Source organism: Candoia aspera, chromosome 2 (assembly GCF_035149785.1).
Source record: "Candoia aspera isolate rCanAsp1 chromosome 2, rCanAsp1.hap2, whole genome shotgun sequence".
In the NCBI taxonomy this organism is placed as follows: domain Eukaryota; kingdom Metazoa; phylum Chordata; class Lepidosauria; order Squamata; family Boidae; genus Candoia; species Candoia aspera.
In genome coordinates, this window is record NC_086154.1 from 58,809,175 (window position 1) to 58,831,553 (window position 22,379).

Here is a 22,379-nt window from a genome sequence, read left to right on the forward strand (position 1 = left end):
AATCTGTCTGTTTTATTATTTTTTAAAGAAACTGAGCCATTTTGTTTTCAATTATGGTGTTGCTAATTTAACAATGGGAAGAAGTTACCAGGCCTTCTTCCTTTGAGTCTTGTACAGTACATGTCTTTATGGACCACTTCCAAGACCTACTCTCTCTACCCAGTTCTTCTGTTTGTAACCCAACTTCAAGTAAGCAACTACTTCTATTTTTCATGTTTGTATAGAAGTAACAGATTCAGTTTCAGAAGAAGTGCAATTATATATATCACGCATTCTGACTTTTTAATAACATTGCTCAGTGATTTTTGAATGCATCTTGCATAAATGTTGCATAGCTACAGTCCTCCTGTGGCATGAAGTGACACAGCACCAGGCTCTCTGTTGGTCAAAGTTCCCTGTCAGCTTCCCAAGCTATTATTTATTGCCTTTGCCACTCAAGACCTTGCCAGGCCAGTGTCTTCACTCAATGCTGCAGTATTGGCTGCATCAGTTTTGAATTTTAAGCATCTTCCAGAGTCCCCCGTTGGGGGGAGATGGGCAGTGATATAAATTTAATTAAATAAATTAAATAAATAAATAATTGGCTGGGAGAGCCAGTCTTAATATTGTTCCTAAAATAGCCTATGGGGAAAGTGAATAGGCCTCTAAGGTTCCAGTTGATAGAATAGATCTAGTTTTTGATTCTGTGTTATCATTATAATGACAATATTTTTCATTACAAAGTAGGGCTTGGCACACTTTGAAAATTATTTGGTCAAAGTGCTTCTGATTTCGTGAGCACAATACCTCTCTTGCTACTGTATTCATGAATGTAAACAGGCTTTATCAGACTTATGCATGAGCCTAAAAGGGATGCCATTGCTTTGCCATACAGTATATAATCACCTTTAGTCGTATTCTGATGCATCTCAAGTGTTTATCAGTACACTGCATCTACCTCCAGGTTGGTGGGCCAGAGTATATTATCTTGCTAGACAGCCTCTAGAGTTGGAGTCAGAGTTAGCACAACAGGTAGAAACTTTACCCAGCCTTACCTACTGAACTCCTGGATGGGGCATTTTGGGAAAAATTGTGCAAAATTTTGAATGAATGCAACTGGGGGAAAGGGGGAAGAATGTTAGGTGCCATGAATGGATGGGTAAAAAACTGACAAGAGAGTATAGAAGAAATGTTTGAGCTACATGGGGATCTAAGAATGAATGAACATAGTGACCACTGAGTATCTGCTTAGATAAAAAACTATCTGTAATGAATACATGGTTTAAGCATAAGTCTTCATAAAGAGATATGGCAAAGAAACGATGTGTGATTGATTGAAGATGAAAGACTAAGAGACAGTGAAGGATGCAAGGGTGATGGGAGATTCTGAATGGAGGACAGACCATTTGTTGGTAGTGCCAATTCAGTTTGGCAAGAATGGATGCAGAAAAAAAAGAAGTTGAGGAACTAGAGTGAAAGTAGAATCACCACAGAAAAAGTATTAGAAGATTAATCTCCCAACCCAAAAAAAGGAAGTTGATGTAAAGACAGAAAGGTATGGAACCTGCTTGGCAAAGAATGAAAATGATTATGTTACAAAGTACACACAAATGTGTGGTGTTATGCTAACAAGGAAGTAAGGAAAAGGATGCTTGGTGGAATGTGAAAGATGTTGTGTATGAGGAAAATACAAATATACTGTACAGAATATACATAAGAGAGAAAAAATTTGCAAAAAAAAAAGTCAGAGAGGAAGGAATGGTTAAGATTAAGAGGCAGAGGAAATGCAGAGTGGTTTTCATGGAAATAAAAATGGTTTGGAAAGTAGATGAAAATGCTTAAGTGAACTGAATTAAAAACAAAATTGTTGTTAGGAAAGAATGCTTGTCAAAAGAAGCAGAAATGGCTGTGTTGAAAAACATGCCTCTGCCCACTGTGCTATGTTGAAGTGAAAAGAGAAACTTCAAAATAAGTTAGATAAAGTGGGAATTGAGTAATTAAGTGTGTGTGGTAAAACAAGAAGAGATAAGCTTAAGAATGAATAGATGTTCAGTGAAAGTGAGCAGAATACAAACATGAGTTACCAATATGAAATAATGTTGAGGTGGTTTGGTCATACAGAGAGGATCAACTTAAAATCAAATACATGAAGGGAGACTAAATGGGTTGAGAAGAAAAGTGATGACTGAGAAAGCTGAGAAATCAGTTCATGAGATACTCAAATAGAAAAAATGAAACATGAAGATGAAAAGGAGTATGGTGGAAGCAGGAATGGTTTGCAAAGAGAAAGGTCTGAAGTGGTACCATACAATGAATGGTTTTGCTGTATACTGATGGTATAAACTAGAATTTTTTGTAACTTATAACTAGAATTAGTTATATTTCTTTTTTTTTTAACCATACACCTTTGGAAAAACATTATTTTGGCTTACCATTTCTTTTCCTTTCTACACTTTACATCACACTGCTTACCCTAAAAGGGAAAGGTATGATGGGTATGTATATCATATTCCCAGTGGCTTGCAAAAAAAAATAATTAAAATATTAAAATAGACATGGAGCTTTATACAAATCTAAATATTTTACGGAAGGGATGTTTCAAGGTATTCAGCAGTGATGTACAAATAGGACAGGTGGCAATTGTCGTTCTATCATGTGAAAGGCTTCTATCAGATTTCACATGAGGAATGGAGAGTGATGCTTTCCATCTCTCATATCATTATGATATTTATGCTTCTTCCATTTTATATTAAATGGTATGCACATTTGGGGTCCAATTTATTTTGCTTCTGCAGCAAAGCGTAGTTAACATGCAACATGCATACAGGCAAAAAGGCCAGTCAGTATTAGCACTCTTACCCCATACCCATATATTTAGTAGTGTATATTACTAAATTAATATAAGCAGTAAATTAAAAGATTAGCAGATATATTTTTAATGGGAGAGAACAATAACCAGCCATAGCTTTTTGGAGCAAAATACCTGAAAAAATTTGCAAACACTAAGTGTGTGTGTGTGTATAGATATATATTCAATAAAATATCAGCAATAAAGCTTTATATTCTGCAGAGGTATTCCACATTCATAAATATAATCCTAATTTGCTTTAGTGATCTAAGTGGAAAAGAAAAACCATCTTAAAACAACTTCTACTGCATACAGAATGTAAGAGATGGACTTTGTATGTGCTGCGTTGTCCACAGGTAATTATTACCTAACTAGCCTTTCAATAATTATCTTGAGCATCTAGCTGTGCAATTTAGCCTCCCTCTAAATTTTGTATTACTATACTGTAGGTCAGCCTCCCCAACTCAGTGCCCTACAAATGTACTAGATACTGCCATACGTTCCAACTAGCTGGAAGTAATTTGAGCACCAGGCCAAGGAATGCAGCTTTAGATGTTAGCATTCTTTCAATATTAATCCACATCTATGAAAAAGGGAACTAAAGCATAAACCCACTCTCCTCTCTGTTATCCTGCAACTAAGCAGCAGAGACACCAAACATGTAATGCAGGTCTCTATCAGTTAAGGAGAAATTCACAATCTCCAAAAGAGTAGGAGAGATCTATTGGTGCAAGGTCATGGATCCAGTTGTCCTAACCTGCAGTACCTTCTTTCTAACTGCACTCTTATTCATATCAGCACTTATAATTCTGACCAATAAAAGACGAGTCTGGACAAAATGGAAGTGCAAACACATGCCATTAAATGAGAACTTTAAAATCTGGGCAGCTAATCTCTACAAAAACCAGGTATTTTTACTCTAGCGTTTAGATTCAAAAGGTAGCTAAACATATATTTATAAACTTTGTGTTCCACTCTAAAACCATCACTCTTCATCAATATAAGCTACAAAGCTCTCAAAGCTCTTAAATATCATTGTTTCCTTTGAAATTTCTGAATACCAGAATTATTCAGACAAAATTTTTATCTCTTCTAATAAACCCATAACTCTGTTTTGAAACCACAAGAGAACAGAAGTTCTTAGCTTTTTTTCTCACAGTAGAAAGTGGATTACTATCTTTTCTTATTCATCTAATAGTTAAAAGTACTCAGCCTAGCAGTTCAGTGTGCAACAGAATGTAGCACAACAACTCGCCTGAACATATTTAGAGGGAATTTAGTAACTGGGTGAAAATTCAAAGCTGTACTAGAAGTCTGTGCATTAAAATTGGAAAACATGTTTGAAAAAAAAACACAATTATAGGGAGGTGATTGTGGGCACAGTTTTTTTAAGAGATTATAATTAAACTACCCAATGACCCAGAGTCTTGTTCCATAAGGCTTTATAACGCCAAATTTCTATGCTATCAGCCATGACCTCATAGCTTGATGATCTCATCAAGTCTCTGTCTAGCATTGTACATTTGCACAAACACACATACATACACCAAATATTGGTATAAACAATTTATTTACCCTTAAACAGTTTTGCAACACTCAGAAACTTAGATAACGTACAACCTAATGAATAGGAGAAATCATCCCCTCTCCGAACACATGGACTATGCTCCTTTGAAAGGTTATTGACTCATTCTCCTTATGTCTTCCATACTCCCCAGCTTAGGTAAGAGTCTGGACGACACATTCTAACTAAACATGTCATTCACAGAGGGTCAACATGTTACAGCTGGGCAACCAAGACATTACAATGGTCATCCAAGTCAGTCAATGCTTTAGAATCCTTTAGAAAAAAAATACATTTAAAATGTGTCATTTATTTTCCAAAGTTTTTCTTCAGATTTCTCAAATGCTTCTTGGGCAGTTTCAAATATTACCTGCTCCCAGCCAGGACAAGCCCATCAAATTTGTCTCCTTCCACTGTTGAAAAAATGTGAGCCCCTCCAAACTACAACAGTAGAAATAAGGTAAAAAGCACAAGAAAACACCTAATCCTCAGAACAGAAGTGCGCACACTGAAAGTAGTAGCTGGTGGTTAATGGAAAAAAAATCAACTTCAAGATACTATCTGTGGCCGGGATTCCTGAAATAAGATGGAGTTGTACCTTTCTCTGGAGATCAGCTCTTAAAAGGGACAAAAATTGAACAGTGATGTGCAGATTTCTTCAGTCTGTCACAAAAATACTGTGAAAATAGCGCTACCCTGCTCTCTGTCCTTGATCCAGTACTTCTGCCAGTTTGCAGGATTCTGGCAATCATACCTCAAGCATTTGTAAAAGAAGTAACCCCAAAAACAAGCAGAGATAAATTCTTCCATCAACTGTCAAAAAGCTCTACAGCCCTTGAAGTCTGGAGAAACAGGTTTGTATGCACGTCATCCCAATTACATGACAGTCTTCACTTTTTCCCTGGGAAAAGGAAAAAGGGATACAGCAGGGCAAGTAAGAATGGATTCCACAGTCATTTTAATTCACCGAGGAAGTTCAGCAGTGCTTTATGGAACTCCTGAGGCTTATCAAGATAGCAGGCATGACCAGCACCAGGCAACATGACAACTCTGGATCTGGGAATCTGCTGAAGGCTCTGCAGAGACTGTACACCCAGGCCAGTATCACGCTCTCCATAAATTATCAATGTTGGCGTCTAGAAAGATCAAAGCATAAATACATGAGCAATATTCCACAGGGATTATGCAAATGAACACTAGGAGTACAACCTCCCAAGTATCACTGCTAAACAACTGCCATTCTTTTCGATACAACTTGCAAAAAGGCCCTGCGAAAAACATAAGCATAACATATCTGAATGGCCTTTCCAACCAAAGGAAGCACTTGAGACAGTGAACGGACATGAATCTGAATACATTAAATGCAATGGTACCTGGGAATAACCTTGGGAGGCAGGAGGAAGAGTTGCAGACTAGCCAATGGTCAGACAAGCAGCAGCTGAGTCCGCAGAAGGAATGGGGGTGTGGCAAACATCTCAGAAGGGACCCTTCCTAGTTTCTTGGACTGTCATGGCAAGGGGTGGGGGAGATGTACTTTCAGACTTGCAAGATTCTGCTAATGTAACCTTAAAATAAAGTTAGAGCTAGTACTTCTGGCTGTGCTTCTTGTCTGGACTACCTCACAAGGCTGACATTCATACAGCAGATAAAGAGGGACAATTACTCTAGGAGAAAATGCTAGAGGGTGGGATCCCCAATTATTTTGGCCCTTTTACCTCTTACACTTGGCTACTCACAGTGAGGGGCAGAACATCAGGAGCCTCAAATGGTATTAAGTTATGGAAAGACGTATATTTTTTAATTTATTTTTGCTCGATTTATATAGCTGCCCATCTCACTTTTACGTGACTCTAGGTAGCTTACAATAAAACAGAAACAGAATAGAAAATAAAAATAAAAACACATAGCAGCCAGGCATGATCTAACCTATCATCCATACAACCATGAGATAGGCTCTAACCCACACACAAGGCCCCAGGTTCAAGCACAAAGTCAAGTTTCCAAGGCTTTACGAAAGGCCAGCAGGGACAGGGCCAATCTAATCTCAGGGGGGAATAAAGTTCCAAAGGGTGGGTGCCACAGCAGATATAGAAATAGATGGGAGGGATTGGTGGCAAAATGACTGCCACGTTTGGAATACTGCAGTCCTATGTGGCCCAATAACACATACTTGCTATATCTGTCATAAGGAGAACTGTAAAAACCCAGCAAGTGTCTAGAGCAGCCTTTCTTAGCTAGTTTTTCAACCTATAGATCTCTTACCTTGACCTGCTGATATTGTTGAGTCGTAAAGTCTTTTGTGCCCACTGGTGCAATAGACACAAAGCCCTTTAGCTGTTCTCCATTAGAAAGGAGGAATGGAATGGAATATCGGCCACTCATAGATGAGCTTATCAAAATGGGCTTCTGAAGGCCCAGCTCCTTGAAGACTTGCTCCAGAAAAGAAATGCGGCCTTGTGCAGTCCCAACAGAATTTGAGTGTGGGGAGTCCCCATAACCTGTTTGGAAACAAACAAAAATTGGAATGACTAGAATAAATAGAATCAGGCAATAACTATAAGCAAACAAGGAGAATCATTAAAAGGATTATAGCTACTAGCTTTAGTCACTGATACCAAACTTAGAAATAAAGACAAGTATTGGACTAACTTATGGCATTGTGATCTTTATAGAGGAACTACCTTTTTTTAGCCTGATTCTCTCCAGATATGCTGAAATCACAGCTCCTAGAATTCCTCAGGCCACAGATCTGGAGGGCACCAGGTTTGGGAAGGCTGTCATAACCAGCAATATGCCATTGCCCTCCAACTTTCAAGGGAAAACTAGTCAAATACAACTCACTCCTTCTAGACTGAAATATGCTGTAAAATGCAGCACTGAGTTTTAGCTAAAATTAGTCCTTCTAGACTGAAATATGCTGTAAAATGCAGCACTGAGTTTTAGCTAAAATTAGGTTCTAAGGAGCTACTGTGCAGAGGTCAAAGCATTCAGAGAGAAAAGCTACATAGTTATGCAGTTATCCCAGCAATCTGTATATCCTAACTATTACTTCTGGCTTTCTTCTGACTAGTTAAGCAACTTTGCTCAACCTAGAGTACCAGGCATTAGAAAACCTTCTAAAATATGAATCACTGATGATGCAAGCTGTACTTTTATAGACTAGTCCTGCTACTTCTCCAAAGTGAAAGCTATAACAAAGAAATCTTATTTATTTATCTATTTATTTGATTTAAGGCCATCCAACTCCAGAGAGACTCTGGGAGGCTTACCTTATAAAGAATAAAAAACAAAGATACTATACATGTCCAGACACAAATTCCAGGTACTGCACAAAATGTACCCAACAGGGACTCAACAGCCATGCTACCCCTAAAGCCTGGGAGAAGAGCCAGGTTTTTAAGGACTTTTCAAAACCATTAGAGTGGAAGCTACACAGATGGGATGGGGGTGGGGAATGCTAAATAAATATGAGCTAAACATTGTCCTCCAGCAAATACACTAAATACAACAGTGTTTGAAAGTGGGAAAAGATCTGGGAAAGAGGCAGTGCCATCTTCAGTGTGCTGCTGATCACAATCTGTACAAATCATGGCACTCTGAAACAAACCTGGCTCTCCCTTCTAGCTAACAGATTCCAGGACCTTTCTCGCTTATTAAATAATGAACTACATTCTGCCTCTTATGAATATGGATCAGAAGCATCAGAAGGGCCTCTGCAACTGTTGGCATTCGCTCCAGGGAGAGAGGGAGGGATTACTGCCGATGGAACATGCAGGATGAGAGTGATTTATTGAATAAAAATAGTAGTGCTCATCCTTCTACCTTGGTTCGCTGCATTCATTCAAAGTGTGTTGCCAAACCAAGAATTACATCCACAGAACTGTATATTGTTATTACTGAATATCAGCCCATAAGAGAACAAGAAGCTGAAACTGAAAAGCCAAGATTAGTAAGAATAAATTCACTGCTTACTCTTACCAGGCAAATCAATAGCTACTGCACGATATCCATTCTCTGAAAGCAAAGCCAGTGTTCCTAGATTCTCCCATGTCTTGGATGTGAAGGACTGACCATGCAAGAAGATCACTGCCAGCCTGTTAAGAAAAACAACTAGAAACTAATGTCATCGTTTCTTGCCATTCTGACATGAGTACTGAAAAATACTGTAAGTCCCAAAATATTTTATCTCTAAAACAAAGCCACTAAACTCATCTTACAAAAGGAAAACAAAAAAAGTTGGCTTCCTCCACTTCATATCATTGCTCCCTCACTTTGGCTCTCAGCACAATGTGTGAACCCACCCTGAAATCTCAAATGTCTTTCAGGAAAATTAAGATAATTAGGGGGTTTTTTTAGCACCAAAGCAATGCTTGCCTGGAGCATGGTTAGGAAAAGTATTTCGCCATGAGGCACATGAGCAGTGTAGTTAATAAAATAAATACGGATGGGAAAGTAGACATGTATTCTACTGTTTGTAACAATACTGCCTGGTGCCCACTGGATGCACTGCAACTATCAACACAGATCTGGGAATTGTAGTTTCAATACATCTAATTCCCATCAGGTTGAAGAAGACTAGTCTCAATTTGAATTTGAGAAAGAAAGAGTTCATAAAACAACATGCTCTCTTAATAAAAGAATGAGATATATTTGGCAATCTTTGCAATGTTTCTCTTCCAACCTTTAAAAGGTTATACAGTATAGGCACTAGTACAGAAGGAAGTACTCAGATTATCTGACAGAAAAAAATATTCTTAAATAGCCTGGGAAATTACCATGATCACTCAGTAATAGAAATGCATGGCACTAATACAAGTCAAAGAAAACATATGAGGCTCCTAATTATAAATACGTTAGCCAAGAAAGCCATATATTAGCACAACAAATGTAGGAAGAAAACTCCAGCATCAGCAAGCAAGATGCAGCCATGAACTACCAATGCACTCTGCAAGAAATAAACTGTGTTCTCTCTGTGGAGCTACATCTAGTTAAGCAATAATAATTGGGTTTTTTGTAAGCCGCTCGGAGTTGTACAAATTGGAGTGGCCTATGAATCAAATGAATGAATAACATGGCTTCCATCTAGGAAGCGCCAAGGTAAACAGAAGGGTAAAATATATTTTGTCACCTATTTATTGAAATACAGTAGTAAAAAAACGCAACTTTTACTTGAGCAAAATAAATCAGCCATTCAACAGAATGATTCACTTTAAAAAACTAAATCAGTCAATATTTGACATACCTCTGGTAATCTTTAGACCAACCAGAATTGCTTCCAGCAGCCCAAACTCAAGCTAATGTTTCTGTGTACTGCCAGACTGGACAGGTTGCATGAGTGTTATTTATTATGTGAAGGAGATTTAATCCTCTGAAGTCTCAAAACTCAGGAGGGTAACTTACCTTTCAGTGGAGGAAGCAACATCTTTTTGTACCAGCACAGCTTCTCTAAAGAAAACAGAAGGGCTTTGCAAAACTGTCCCTGTCAAGATGGTGACATTCCCAGCACCTGTACCCTTCATCTCTTCCTCCATGGCCCGTGGCTTAGGGATGTCTACTGAAGCAGTAAATTTTTCGTGCTGGATCGCAGGAAGCAACAGGTAGAGGACAAAAGTGACAAGGATTCCTAGGACCAGCAGCGCCAGCCTGTTGCGGATCAAAGTCATAGTCATCTTTTCTGAAAGGGTTTGAGAGAGAAAGAAAGACCCACTAGGATCAGAGAGCTTGAGGAGAGCTTGCTATGGTAAGGTAATGAGCCAACAAACCCCATGCACCACAAAGCTGCAGGATTACTACTGTAGCGTGTAAGACACATAGGAAAGGAAGAGGACTGTGTATAAGACATGTTTTCTTTCCTCCTCAACCATCATGCCTTTTTTGAGGAAGGAGGGAAATAATTATGGCTTTATTTGACACCACAAGAAACCAAGTTTGTTGTTGAGAGATTAGGACAACCAGACATCAAGTTCATCTTGCTCAATGTTGGCTATTTCAACTTGTCCTTGCACTAGGGCTAAATCCTTCAAGCTCTATGGTACTCACTGAAGTTGGAGATGGTGGTTAGCACGGCACAGGGTGGTTTAGTCTTAAAAACTGCAACTGTTTGGGTCACTCAATACTGAAATGCTACTTTAAGATTCAAATCTCTTTTTTAAAACAATACCAATACAACTAGCTTAGGAAGAATATAGGCAATCACCAGGGCTGCTGTGATGTAGAAGTTAAGGATGTTGGAATACGACTGGAGAAATCCAGATTAAAATCCACACTCAACCATCAAGATTATTGGGTAACTGATCAGTAGTTAAGGCACCAGGCTAGAAACCGGGAGACTATGAGTTCTACTCCCACCTTAGGCATGAAAGCAGGCTGGGTGACCTTGAGCCAGTCCCTCTCTCTTAGCCCAAGTCACCTCATAGGGTTGCCGTTGTGGGGAAAATAGGAGGAGGAAGGAGCATTAGGTATGTTTGCTGCCTTAAGTTATGTATAAAAATAATAAAGGTGGGATAGAAATCAATCAATCAATCTCTCCCAGGGCCACTGCAAGGATAAAATGGCATGCAGAGATTGAGAGCTAAGTATATAATTTGAAAGGTGGGGGTAGAATAAATAAAACAGTATCATGGATTAGCACGACTGGGCATTTTTCAAACCAATGTTGTCAAAAGCCCACTTGCCTCTCCCTTGTCAGTTCAGCTTTCCCGCCTGCCTGTTCTTTTTCCAGGTAATCAATGGCAATAGGCAAAAGCAGCTGCCATTATTAAATTGTTCATCTGCCAGCTGTCTCCTTAGCAAGTGAGCATAAAATGCCTTTAGTTGTAAGTGAGCTCTTATTTGGAAGGTAGGATAGTCCCACTTAAGAGTACCTTGCCCAAGTGACCCATAGCTCTGTCTCATTTACAACTTAACACCTTCTCACACCCACAGGAAGGAAGATCCCCACTTTCTATATTTCCCTTTTTCTAAACTATCTTAACTTCTAGGCCCCTCTGAAGCTCAAGATTTGTCTCCTTTTATTTTGCTACTGAAACAAAATTCTGCCCAGCTTACTCAGGACAGAATTAAAACGCACCCTATGTCTTCCATATTGGTGCTATACATCAGACCAGGTTTCACCAAACCTTTGCCCGCTCTTTCCTTCTAAACCCTCAGATTTTGCTGCTCTTCTCCCTGAGTTTCTCTTTCAATTTTTGTTAATGGTATGTCCCACTTGTCAAATTAGGAGGAAATGCTTTGCTTGCTTTGCCTATTTTTGCCTCTATCCAAGTGTAGGTGGTATGACAGGGAAAACATAATTAGATTCAATGCACAAATAGCAGAGTCAATGGCCTTTTCCTATCAAAAGATACAGGAAGCCTTTTCACTAAGGGAGCAAATTTCACTTTCAAAGTGATAGGAAATCTGTAAGATACCCTCCCCCAACCTGCAGCATATATTGTGGGAACCCATGCAAAATTGCTTACAGAGGAACAGCTATTCTGTGCCTTTTGAGAAAAATAGTTCAGTTCCCAATGTGAGACTGCCTTAGGTAAACCTTTAGGTACCCTATCTTCTTGCTGACTTTACAATAATTGAGGTTTTGTGTTCAAATCTTTTAGAAGCCATCATCGTGATACACAGCAATGGCTTTAAAATGGCCATTTTAAAGTGTTTCTTCCACTCTTTTAGAATCAGCCAGGAAAGATGCAAAGAGCAATCAGACTAATTATTACAGTAGTATATCCAGTCATTGCTACAATTCGGAATTATTTTCAGGACTTCCTAAACAAACCAACTGTGATCTACATCTACACAAAAGTGAAGATGCAGTTTTGTGACTTCGTCACTTGCCCAAGATGAGTTTACCAAATCCCACAATTCAAGCTGCCATAACAAAGTTGGATATTACTCTCCCTAAAAGCAACTCCTGCTAGGGCCCTATAATGACAATTGGGTACTAAATGCCAAAAAATATACAGCAGAATGGCCATATATCTTTGAAGAGATTGTCAGTAGTGGTGAAAATGTACAGTTTTTCTTAAATTATAGTGAAGTAATTGTTACTGTTTTTATGATGTACAAACTTGGCAAATATCTCATAAAATCAGTTTTAGGTAAAACCCATCTGTGGGCAAAGATTACATATGTGAAGAAGAAACATCAGTCCATTACTTTTAAGCACTATAGCGCAGATTCTTCTAAAGAGTTCTGGGTGCTTGAAAACACAGCAAGGCTAACAAATCTCTTCTGCTAGCATACTACTACTTCAAAGTCCTTTGGAAATATGGTAGCAGTTGTAAACTCAGTGTAAACACACTCTTGTAAATGATGCAATTTTCCAGTTGATTGCAGGGGCTAGAAGCACCCATTTCACCTCTGCAAATGAGTATAAAAATCCCTTATCAACCTTTTCTGCTTTACTAGCAAGGGATAAAAGAAGAATCACTGTGGAGACCAGCTCAAGAGGTGAATCAAGATACTTCTATTTCATTCATTAAAGACTATGAGTCATATATTGGTATTGCCAGCAGCTGAGGAAGATGAAGGTGTTTATAAGCCTTCACCAGTGTCTCAGGATGTAACTGTCTGATGTGAAGACTTGGTTTGTGTCCCTGCACACCTAAACTAGACTTCATTCCATCAAATCTGCTGCTAATCATTATCCTTAATTCAAAATAACAAAGGTCAAAGATTACTAAAGTCATCTTGCCAATACTATACCCAAAAGGACCTCTCCTCAAAATCTGTACTAATTTTTCTCCATTTACCAACTACCTTTTTGGATTTTATCCAGCAGCTGAGCCGCAGATCGAATGTCCTTGAAGATATATGTTTTCCCCTGGTGCAGAACCTTTAACTTTGCAGGGTACAATACGAAAGCATGAACTCCTTCCTTCAGGAACTGTTGCTTCAGAGCCACAAAATGTTTCCGTCGGGCATATGTCAACGGGCTGAGATCAGGAAAGAAGGATACCTTGTGTCCATGGAAGTTTGTAGTCCAGGAAGTCCAGGATGTCTTCAGTATTCTCTCCCGATGCCGCAAATCAGAAAGGGTGATTAGTACAGTACTACCATTACCCACCTGGGCATTATTTGCTGGGAGACGGTAAGCACGTTCTATACAGATGGGAACCTGTTTGCCATTTAAATCTGAGGCAGCTGGTAACAGATTTTCTATGAATGGGATAAGGTTCACATTTCCAATGGCTGTGGGGACGCCCGTAACCCTCAAGTTTCGAGCTCGCAATTTGTTTTCTAGGGTCTCCAGCTTGTAGTCAGCCACTAACTTTCCTACTGCCAGCTCCTTCATCAGAGTAGCGTGTTTGACAACACAGCCTTGAGTAGACACCACCTTTGCTTCTAGGGCTCCCACTCGACAATCTGTTTCTTCCAGGCGTTTCTCAAGCTTTGCTAGACCAGCAGAGAGAGAAGCCAAGGCTTGGCGTAAGGTATCATGTTCAGATATTATTTGCTCCAACAGCTCCTGGACCAAATTTGCCACATGGGGAGAGAAGTGCACATCCTGGATTCTTCTGAGATCCATCCTAACCCTTGTTCTCCTTCCTTTTGGATGCTTCAGAGCTATTAGCTAATTCCCTCTCAGAACAGAGGAAATATCATCTTCAGAAAATAGCAGAAGCAGCACCATTCCTGCTGGGACAAGCTGAAGCCTCCCACTGCCCTTGCCTGGTTTAAGTATAGGAGGACACACCCTTGTTTACCAGGTGATTTTTTTTTTTTTTTGCCTCAGACTGCACACACCTACTTGCACAAACCTTGTTTCTCATCAAGCAGCTTCACTGGCATGTAATGGGGAGAGAAAGGTACTGTTAATGGGGTGGGAAAACGTAAACCTTTTAATGGGGTGGGAAAATGTAAACACTTGCGAACTCGCAAAGGCCTATTAGAGCAAGCTAGAGTTAGAGTTTACACTGACACCATCTTCTCCCATCCCATTCCTACAGACTTCTTAAACCGACCCAGTATGCAGACCCAGTAAGCCGATCTTTCATTCGTTCAGTTCCAGCCTCCGATGTTACAGGAACCCCAAGAGTCCTTCAGGAGTCCTTCAACCCCAACTTGCCAACTCCAATAACTCTCCTCCCATTTCGGGAAATCTCCTAGAGAGACCGAAGCACCTGCTTCGAGAGTCGGGCTCCCGGTCTACTCCCGCGCCCGGCATCCCGGCCCACAGGCCATCAATGCAAAACCCCCGAAGGGGACGGGGGAAGGGTAGCCCGTTCTTTGTGAGGGGGAGCCGGCCTCGCCTTCTGGGGGAGCCGTAAGAAAGCCGTTTGTTTTTCCCTTTTACTGCACAGTTCTCTCCTAAGATCTGACATGCGACATCCCAAAGAAAAGGGTGACGCACGCGCGGACTAAAGCAACCAAGCTTTAATCTCTGAAAGAAAAACTTCGGAGGGGTGGGAGAGACTCCCGCAATTCTTCCCGAGTACCCAGACTAGGCACAGTCCCTCGGCGAATCCCTCCCCGGGCCCTGGTCCGGAGGGAAGGACGCGTAGGCCGACAGCCACCCACCCCGGGTGCCTCTCCCTGCCCGCCCAACGGAGGAGGGCCTCTGTCAGCAGCCGGTCATGGACCCTGCAAGCCAAGCCGGGCGCCGCGGAGCAAAACGCTCCTCCCTCCGCGAGGCAGACCGGCTGGCCGGCGGTACCTGCGCTTCGCAGCCGCTGCGTCTTCTCTCCCCCCGCGCGGGCGCTGCGCGAACTCGGTGACGCGGGATCCCCCGTCGCCGACCCGCAAGCCCGCCTCTCCGCGTCCAGACGCCAGGCCCCATCTAGCGGCCGAGGGGAGCCCTGCCGCTCGCAGGCCAAGACGCGGGAGGCGGGGCTGAAGGAGTCCGGCCGCAGGACTGCGCGCGGCGGGGCTTGTCTCTGCGCCCTCCTGGGACCGCCCACGCCTCCGAAGGGGGTCGCGGCTCCCTTGCCTCGCTTGGAAGCGGGCCGGATCGGAAGCGGTAGGGTTTGATGCGAGGCTAGAGGGGCGAGACTTCCCGGAAGACTAAGCACTTATTTACTGTCGTCGAGAAAACTGCATGGACGTGATCCTTAGGAGGTAGGCCGGATCTGGGCCGCAAAACTCTGCACGACCTCTAGTTGGGAGCAAAGAGCTGGTTTTCTGTCATCTCTTTCCTCCCACCGAGTGTAACCCGGATTTTTGCATCCCAGATCTGGTAGCCCAACGCTTGATTTGAAAGTTTCTGGTTGTTGTTGTTTTGTGCTGTGCTAGGCACAAAAAAGAAATAAAACTTCAGGAAGACAGCAGGAGTCAAACACAGGGGAGGCATTTAGTTGCCTCGGTATGCCAAATTGCAGTCAAGGTTCCGGGTTTAGAGGGCTCTTCTCTCTAACAGAGTGAATCAATTCTTAAGGAAGATGAAGAGGACTCAACTTGAAGGAGCAATCTTTTTCCACACAAGGCTTGTTCTCGATTTTTGTCCCCAGACTATTATGAAAGAGCATGACATTTTCTGGTGTTTTCCAGGTGTTTTGGAATTCAGCCACCATTATCCCCAACTATCATGCTCAGATGCAGGCTGGGGGAGGGGGCTATCAGAATAGAAATCCAAACACACCTGGAGTCTGCCAGGCTGAAGAAGAGAGTGCTGCCATCTGATAGGAACCTAATCAATATACAGTATTATGCTAAGCCACGGTTTGTTCAAGAAGCATAGTGTGCTGATTCACACATAAAGGATGGCTTAAATCATGGTTTATAAACTACAGTGGCTGGTTTCATGCAACACATGAAGCCAAAAGCAAATAAACCATATAATGGCTTAGCATGCTGTGTGAACAAAACCACTCACACTGGGGAAAACGTACTTTCTTTGGGGAAAACTAATGTGCAAATGGTAAACATTAGCTCTTTAGAGTATATTTAAGTTGTGTCTCCACTTACACTCAGTCTATATATGGCTGATTTTGCACATCAGGCTAAGCCATATGTAATATGGTTTGTTTACAGTTACCAGATTGTGGCTGCAAAATCAACATGGTCACCAGAGGCAACAAAGAAGTCCTCAAAAGTGGGCTGTTGTTTAGCAGTCACCTGCACTTTTTGTTTGTTTATTCATTCAGTTGCTTCCAATTCTTCATGACTTCATGGATCAGCCCACGCCAGAGCTTCCTGTCAGTTGTCACCACCCGTGGATATACTTGGTTTTAGCTTAGCGAAGGCAGCCATTAGGGCAGGGTTTCTCAACCAGGGCTCCGTAGAACCTTAGGGTTCCGTGAGAGGTCACTAGGGGTTCCCTGGGAGATCACGATTTATTTAAAAAATTATTTCAAATTCAGGCAATAACATTCACATTAAAGAGGTAAGGTCCATTCTTTATTTTTAGTTTAAGAACACTGTTAGTGCATATACACAGGCCTACACATGAAATCTTCAGCAAAGGATCGTTACCTTCTCGTGGTGCTGGAGCTTGAGCACCTCAATGATGCCATGAGCTAAACTGTGAAGGGCCACCCAAGACGGGAAGGTCATGACAGAGAGGTCAGACTAAATGCGATCCGTGGGGAAGGTAATAGCAACCCACCCCAGTATTCTTGCCGTGAAAACTAAATGGATCAGTACAACCAGAGATATGTCGGTATACCTTCGGAAGATGAGACCCCCAGGTCGGAAGATGGCCAAAATGCTACTGGGGAGGAACAGAGGATGAGTTCAACTAGCCCCAGCCGTGATGACGCAGCTAGCTCAAAACCGAAAGGACGGCTAGCAGCCGACGGTGCTGGTGATAACGGCGAATCCGATGTTCTAAGGATCAACACACCATTGGAACCTGGAATGTAAGATCTATGAGCCAGGGCAAATTGGATGTGGTTATTGGTGAGATGTCAAGATTAAAGATAGACATTTTGGGCGTCAGTGAACTGAAATGGACTGGAATGGGCCACTTCACATCAAATGACCACCAGATCTACTACTGTGGACAAGAGGACCACAGAAGAAATGGAGTAGCCTTCATAATTAATAGTAAAGTGACTAAAGCAGTGCTTGGATACAATCCAAAAAACGATAGAATGATCTCAATTCGAATTCAGGGCAAGCCATCTAACATCACAGTGATCCAAATATACGCCCCAACCACAGATGCTGAAGAAGCTGAGGTAGAGCAGTTCTATGAGGATCTGCAGCACCTACTGGACAACACGCCTAAAAGAGATATTATTTTCATCATGGGAGACTGGAAGGCTAAGGTGGACAGTCAGATGACACCTGGAATTACAGGTAAGCATGGCCTGGGAGAACAAAACGAAGCAGGACATAGGCTGATAGAATTTTGCCAAGACAACTCACTCTGCATAACAAACACTCTCTTCCAACAACCTAAGAGACGGCTTTATACATGGGCTTCACCAGATGGACAACACCAAAATCAGATTGACTACATCCTTTGCAGCCAAAGGTGGTGGACATCTATATAGTTGGTAAAAACAAGACCTGGAGCTGACTGTAGTTCCGATCACGAACTTCTTATTGCACAATTTAGGATCAGACTAAAGATATTAGGGAAGACCCACAGATCAGCTAGATATGAGCTCACTCATATTCCTAAGGAATATGCAGTGGAGGTGAAGAATAGATTTAAGGGACTGGACTTAGTAGGTAGGGTCCCGGAAGAACTATGGACAGAAGTCCGCCACATTGTTCAGGAGGCGGCAACAAAATACATCCCAAAGAAAGAGAAAACCAAGCAGGCAAAATGGCTGTCTGCTGAGACACTAGAAGTAGCCCAAGAAAGAAGGAAAGCAAAAGGCAACAGCGATAGGGGGAGATATGCCCAATTAAATGCAAAATTCCAGGGATTAGCCAGAAGAGATAAGGAATTATTTTTAAACAAGCAATGCGCGGAAGTGGAAGAAGACAATAGAATAGGAAGGACAAGAGACCTCTTCCAGAAAGTTAGAAACAGTGGAGGTAAATTCCAGGCCAAAATGGTTATGATCAAAAACAAAGATGGCAAGGACCTAACAGAAGAAGAAGAGATCAAGAAAAGGTGGCAAGAATATACGGAAGTCCTGTATAGGAAGGATAACAATATCGGGGATAGCTTTGACGGTGTGGTCAGTGAGCTAGAGCCAGACATCCTGAAGAGTGAGGTTGAATGGGCCTTAAGAAGCATTGCTAATAACAAGGCAGCAGGAGACGACAGCATCCCAGCTGAACTGTTCAAAATCTTGCGAGATGATGCTGTCAAGGTAATGCATGCTATATGCCAGCAAATTTGGAAAACACAGGAATGGCCATCAGATTGGAAAAAATCAACCTATATCCCCATACCAAAAAACACTAAAGAATGTTCAAACTATCAAACAGTGGCACTCATTTCACATGCCAGTAAGGTAATGCTCAAGATCCTGCAAGGTAGACTTCAACACTTCATGGAATGAGAATTGCCAGATGTACAAGCTGGGTTTAGAAAAGGCAGAGGAACTAGGGACCAAATTGCCAATATCCGCTGGATAATGGAAAAAGCCAGGGAGTTTCAGAAAAACATCTATTTCTGTTTTATTGACTATTCTAAAGCCTTTGACTGTGTGGACCATAACAAATTGTGGCAAGTTCTTAGCAGTATGGGGATACCAAGTCATCTTGTATGCCTCCTGAAGAATCTGTATAACGACCAAGTAGCAACAGTAAGAACAGACCACTGAACAACGGACTGGTTTAAGATTGGGAAAGGAGTATGGCAGGGCTGTATACTCTCACCCTACCTATTCAACTTGTACGCAGAACACATCATGCGACATGCTGGGCTTGAGGAATCCAAGGCTGGAGTTAAAATCGCTGGAAGAAACATTAACAATCTCAGATATGCAGATGATACCACTTTGATGGCTGAAAGTGAAGAGGAACTGAGGAGCCTTATGATGAAGGTGAAAGAAGAAAGTGCAAAAGCTGGCTTGCAGCTAAACCTCAAAAAAACCAAGATTATGGCAACCAGCTTGATTGATAACTGGCAAATAGAGGGAGAAAACGTAGAAGCAGTGAAAGACTTTGTATTTCTAGGTGTGAAGATTACTGCAGATGCTGACTGCAGTCAGGAAATCAGAAGACGCTTAATCCTTGGGAGAAAAGCAACGACCAGTCTCGATAAAATAGTTAAGAGCAGAGACATCACACTGACAACAAAGGTCCGCATAGTTAAAGCAATGGTGTTCCCCGTAGTAACATATGGCTGCGAGAGCTGGACCATAAGGAAGGCTGAGAGAAGGAAGATAGATGCTTTTGAACTGTGGTGTTGGAGGAAAATTCTGAGAGTGCCTTGGACTGCAAGAAGATCAAACCAGTCCATCCTCCAGGAAACAAAGCCAGCCTGCTCACTTGAGGGAATGATATTAAAGGCAAAACTGAAATACTTTGGCCACATAATGAGAAGACAGGACACCCTGGAGAAGATGCTGATGCTAGGGAGAGTGGAAGGCAAAAGGAAGAGGGGCCGACCAAGGGCAAGGTGGATGGATGATATTCTAGAGGTGATGGATTCGTCCCTGTGGGAGCTGGGGGTGTTGACGACCGACAGGAAGCTCTGGCGTGGGCTGGTCCATGAAGTCACGAAGAGTCGGAAGCGACTGAACGAATAAACAACAACACACATGAAATGAATATAATAATTTTGTAAGTTCTGGCCTATATTTGAGCCTAAATGTGCAGGGGTGCCCCAAGGCCTGAAAAATATTTCAAGGGTTCCTCCAAGGTCAAAAGGTTGAGAAAGGCTGGATTAGAGTATGGAAATGTGAACCCAACCAATTGTGATTTATTTAAGAAACAAGTGAATAATGGCTTAGTGTGATGAGTGAATTCAGCCTATTTGTAAATAGATGCAAAGACACAACATGGTGTTAGGCCCTTTTGAACTTTTTCTAATCCAGCACAAATCCAGACCAGTTTTGTGCGCTAGATGTTTTTGTTACTCAGAGAAGTGGGGAGAGAGAATGTTTGTTTCTATTTTGCTCAGAAGCTAGCAGGTGTTGATGTTATTTTTCAAATGTTGGTGTATAGTAAGAAAATAGTATTCTCCAAGGAAAACCCTGAACAATTTTAATGAGATATTGCAATGGAAAAAAAAGTAGCTGCTCTTGGTATGGCTTTTTCCCCCTGGGAATTTTCTTAGTCATCAGAGCCTTGGGTTGAGGTTTTGCCACCTAAGAATGCATGACTTGGTTCCTGCAATGTTGCTTCTATGGTTGCTGGGAGAAAATACATACACTGGCTAATAGTAAAGATAAATAGACCATCAGTAATTTCTGATACTACACTGATCTAATATTTTTTTTAATGAAACCTGCCCTGATTTCCAGTATATGATTAACCAAAAATTTTATGCAGTATAAATAGTCCAGCCAAGTGGGCCTTTCTTTTTCTTCTGCCAACAAGAAACTTAACATGGCCTTTTTCTCTTTCACTTAAAAAAAATCCAGTATTTCTCATAGCAAAAAACAGACACTTACAATTTTATTCAATCCCTTGAGACTTGTGGTTGGAACCTTGCAAGGAAGGGCTGGCCACACAGAATGTTCTTCAGACTTAGGTGGAAAAACACAAAGAGCTTAGAAAAGAACCAAGTTTGGATATCTGTATGCCTTTGTACATTAAGCCACAAGGAGAACTGAGTTGGGTCAGATAAAGAGGTTATCTGGTGTAACATCCCACACTAGCAACCAACTAGATGTTTCCAGGAATCGCCTTTATAGGACATAAAGCTTTACCCTACCACTGGTTCCCCAGCAAGTGGCATTTAATGGTAAACTGCAACTGTACGTGAAAGTTCCACTTAGCTTTCCTGGTTAATAATAACTGATCTCCATAAATGTATTACATCTCTTTTATTTTGATTCCTACATTTTTAAAGTTTATAAGCTTGAATGCCTTTGGAGTTCAATTGTGTGTGTGTGTGTGTATTTAATGTAAAAAGAAGAAGAAAAGAGCCAATATATTATTCCACTCATATGTAGGGATATTAGCAATTAAGTTGCTTAACCCCAAAGGGAATAGTGTGATAGGTATATGGTGTGTCTATGTAACATACATCAGTTCAGTAGCAATAATTCTTTTGATGGGAATCATTTCTTCATTACAGCAATATCTAAGCATGATAAATAAGTAAATTTAAGTATTTTGCTATGCACATAGAAATAATATGGCTTTATGAAGAACAAAAAAGACTTAATACATTATATGTAGACTAGCAGTCACAACCTACTGATACACATTTTGGAATATGCTGGTTAAGGTTTACTTTTCCCACTCAAACAACTTTGAGCTTTTTAAAAATCTATGAAAACTTTATATAGATGCTCACAGTCTTAAATAATAGCAATTTGTATATGTGTGAAGGACAATTTCATAAAATAGGGGATTAAAATTACACATTTGGCTTTACAAAAATTTAAGCACTTCTTGACCTATATTGGATAGAGTAGTACTCAGTTAGGATACATAAAAGTTCTGAAGATGGCATATGGGTGCATTAAAACTGGCAGAGAAGTTTGAGATTTCTTTCCTCCTCCTCTGTGAACTAAGATAGGCCAGCTGCTTTGTCAGCTACCTTCTGAACCAAATGGATAATTGTATTACTGTATTACTTTTCATTTCTACATTAAGCTACAAGTTTTAATGCTTTGGCATTTACAGTAAAGTTTTCCTACTTCCTAATGGGCCTAATTCAAAATATGCAAGCATTCGCAACACAGATTCATCCTTCCTGTGTGAATGATCAAAAGATCAGATAAACTCATTTTCCAGCCATTAGCCGTAATTAAGTCAAAGTCAAGCTGGAGTATTCTTCCAGAATAGTTGGTTTCTGGAGCATCCAAAAATTGGCATTTCAAGCTTTCTGTCTAGATTTGGCTTATCCATCCCATTAAAGGTCTCAGTTTGGATTTCAAATAGCAGCTCACCTGATGCATGAAAACTAAATGCTAATCTGCAAGTCAAAAGTGATTTTACTATCACCCATTACATTAAGTTTGGTTTAATTTTGGT

The 22,379-nt window shown here is 41.0% G+C and overlaps 1 protein-coding gene across 2 annotated transcripts; it reads right to left on the reverse strand.

Moving 5' to 3' along the window:
* Positions 1-4,378: 4,378 nt before the first annotated feature.
* On the reverse strand, positions 4,379-15,179 carry ABHD14A (abhydrolase domain containing 14A). 2 transcript variants are annotated; one of them, XM_063291922.1, is made up of 5 exons: positions 15,040-15,179; positions 9,792-10,065; positions 8,370-8,485; positions 6,654-6,889; positions 4,379-5,527 (listed from the first exon to the last, which is right to left on the reverse strand). In XM_063291922.1, the coding sequence occupies exons 2-5, from the start codon at positions 10,058-10,060 to the stop codon at positions 5,345-5,347; spliced, it is 804 nt and encodes a 267-aa protein (XP_063147992.1). In that variant the 5' UTR covers positions 10,061-10,065; positions 15,040-15,179; the 3' UTR covers positions 4,379-5,344. The 2 variants fall into 2 exon arrangements, with proteins under 2 accessions (XP_063147992.1, XP_063147991.1); XM_063291921.1 differs by lacking the exon at positions 15,040-15,179 and adding an exon at positions 13,143-14,894.
* Between the last annotated feature and the right edge of the window lie 7,200 nt (positions 15,180-22,379).

Coding starts and splice junctions, on each gene's coding strand:
- ABHD14A (XM_063291921.1), bottom strand. CDS start 13,911: ATGGATCTCAGAAGAATCCAGGATGTGCACTTCTCTCCCCATGTGGCA. Junction 10,066..13,142: donor GCTGGATAAAATCCAAAAAG/GTAGTTGGTAAA, acceptor AAACCCTTTCAG/AAAAGATGACTATGACTTTG. Junction 8,486..9,791: donor GTTGCTTCCTCCACTGAAAG/GTAAGTTACCCT, acceptor TTTTCTTAACAG/GCTGGCAGTGATCTTCTTGC.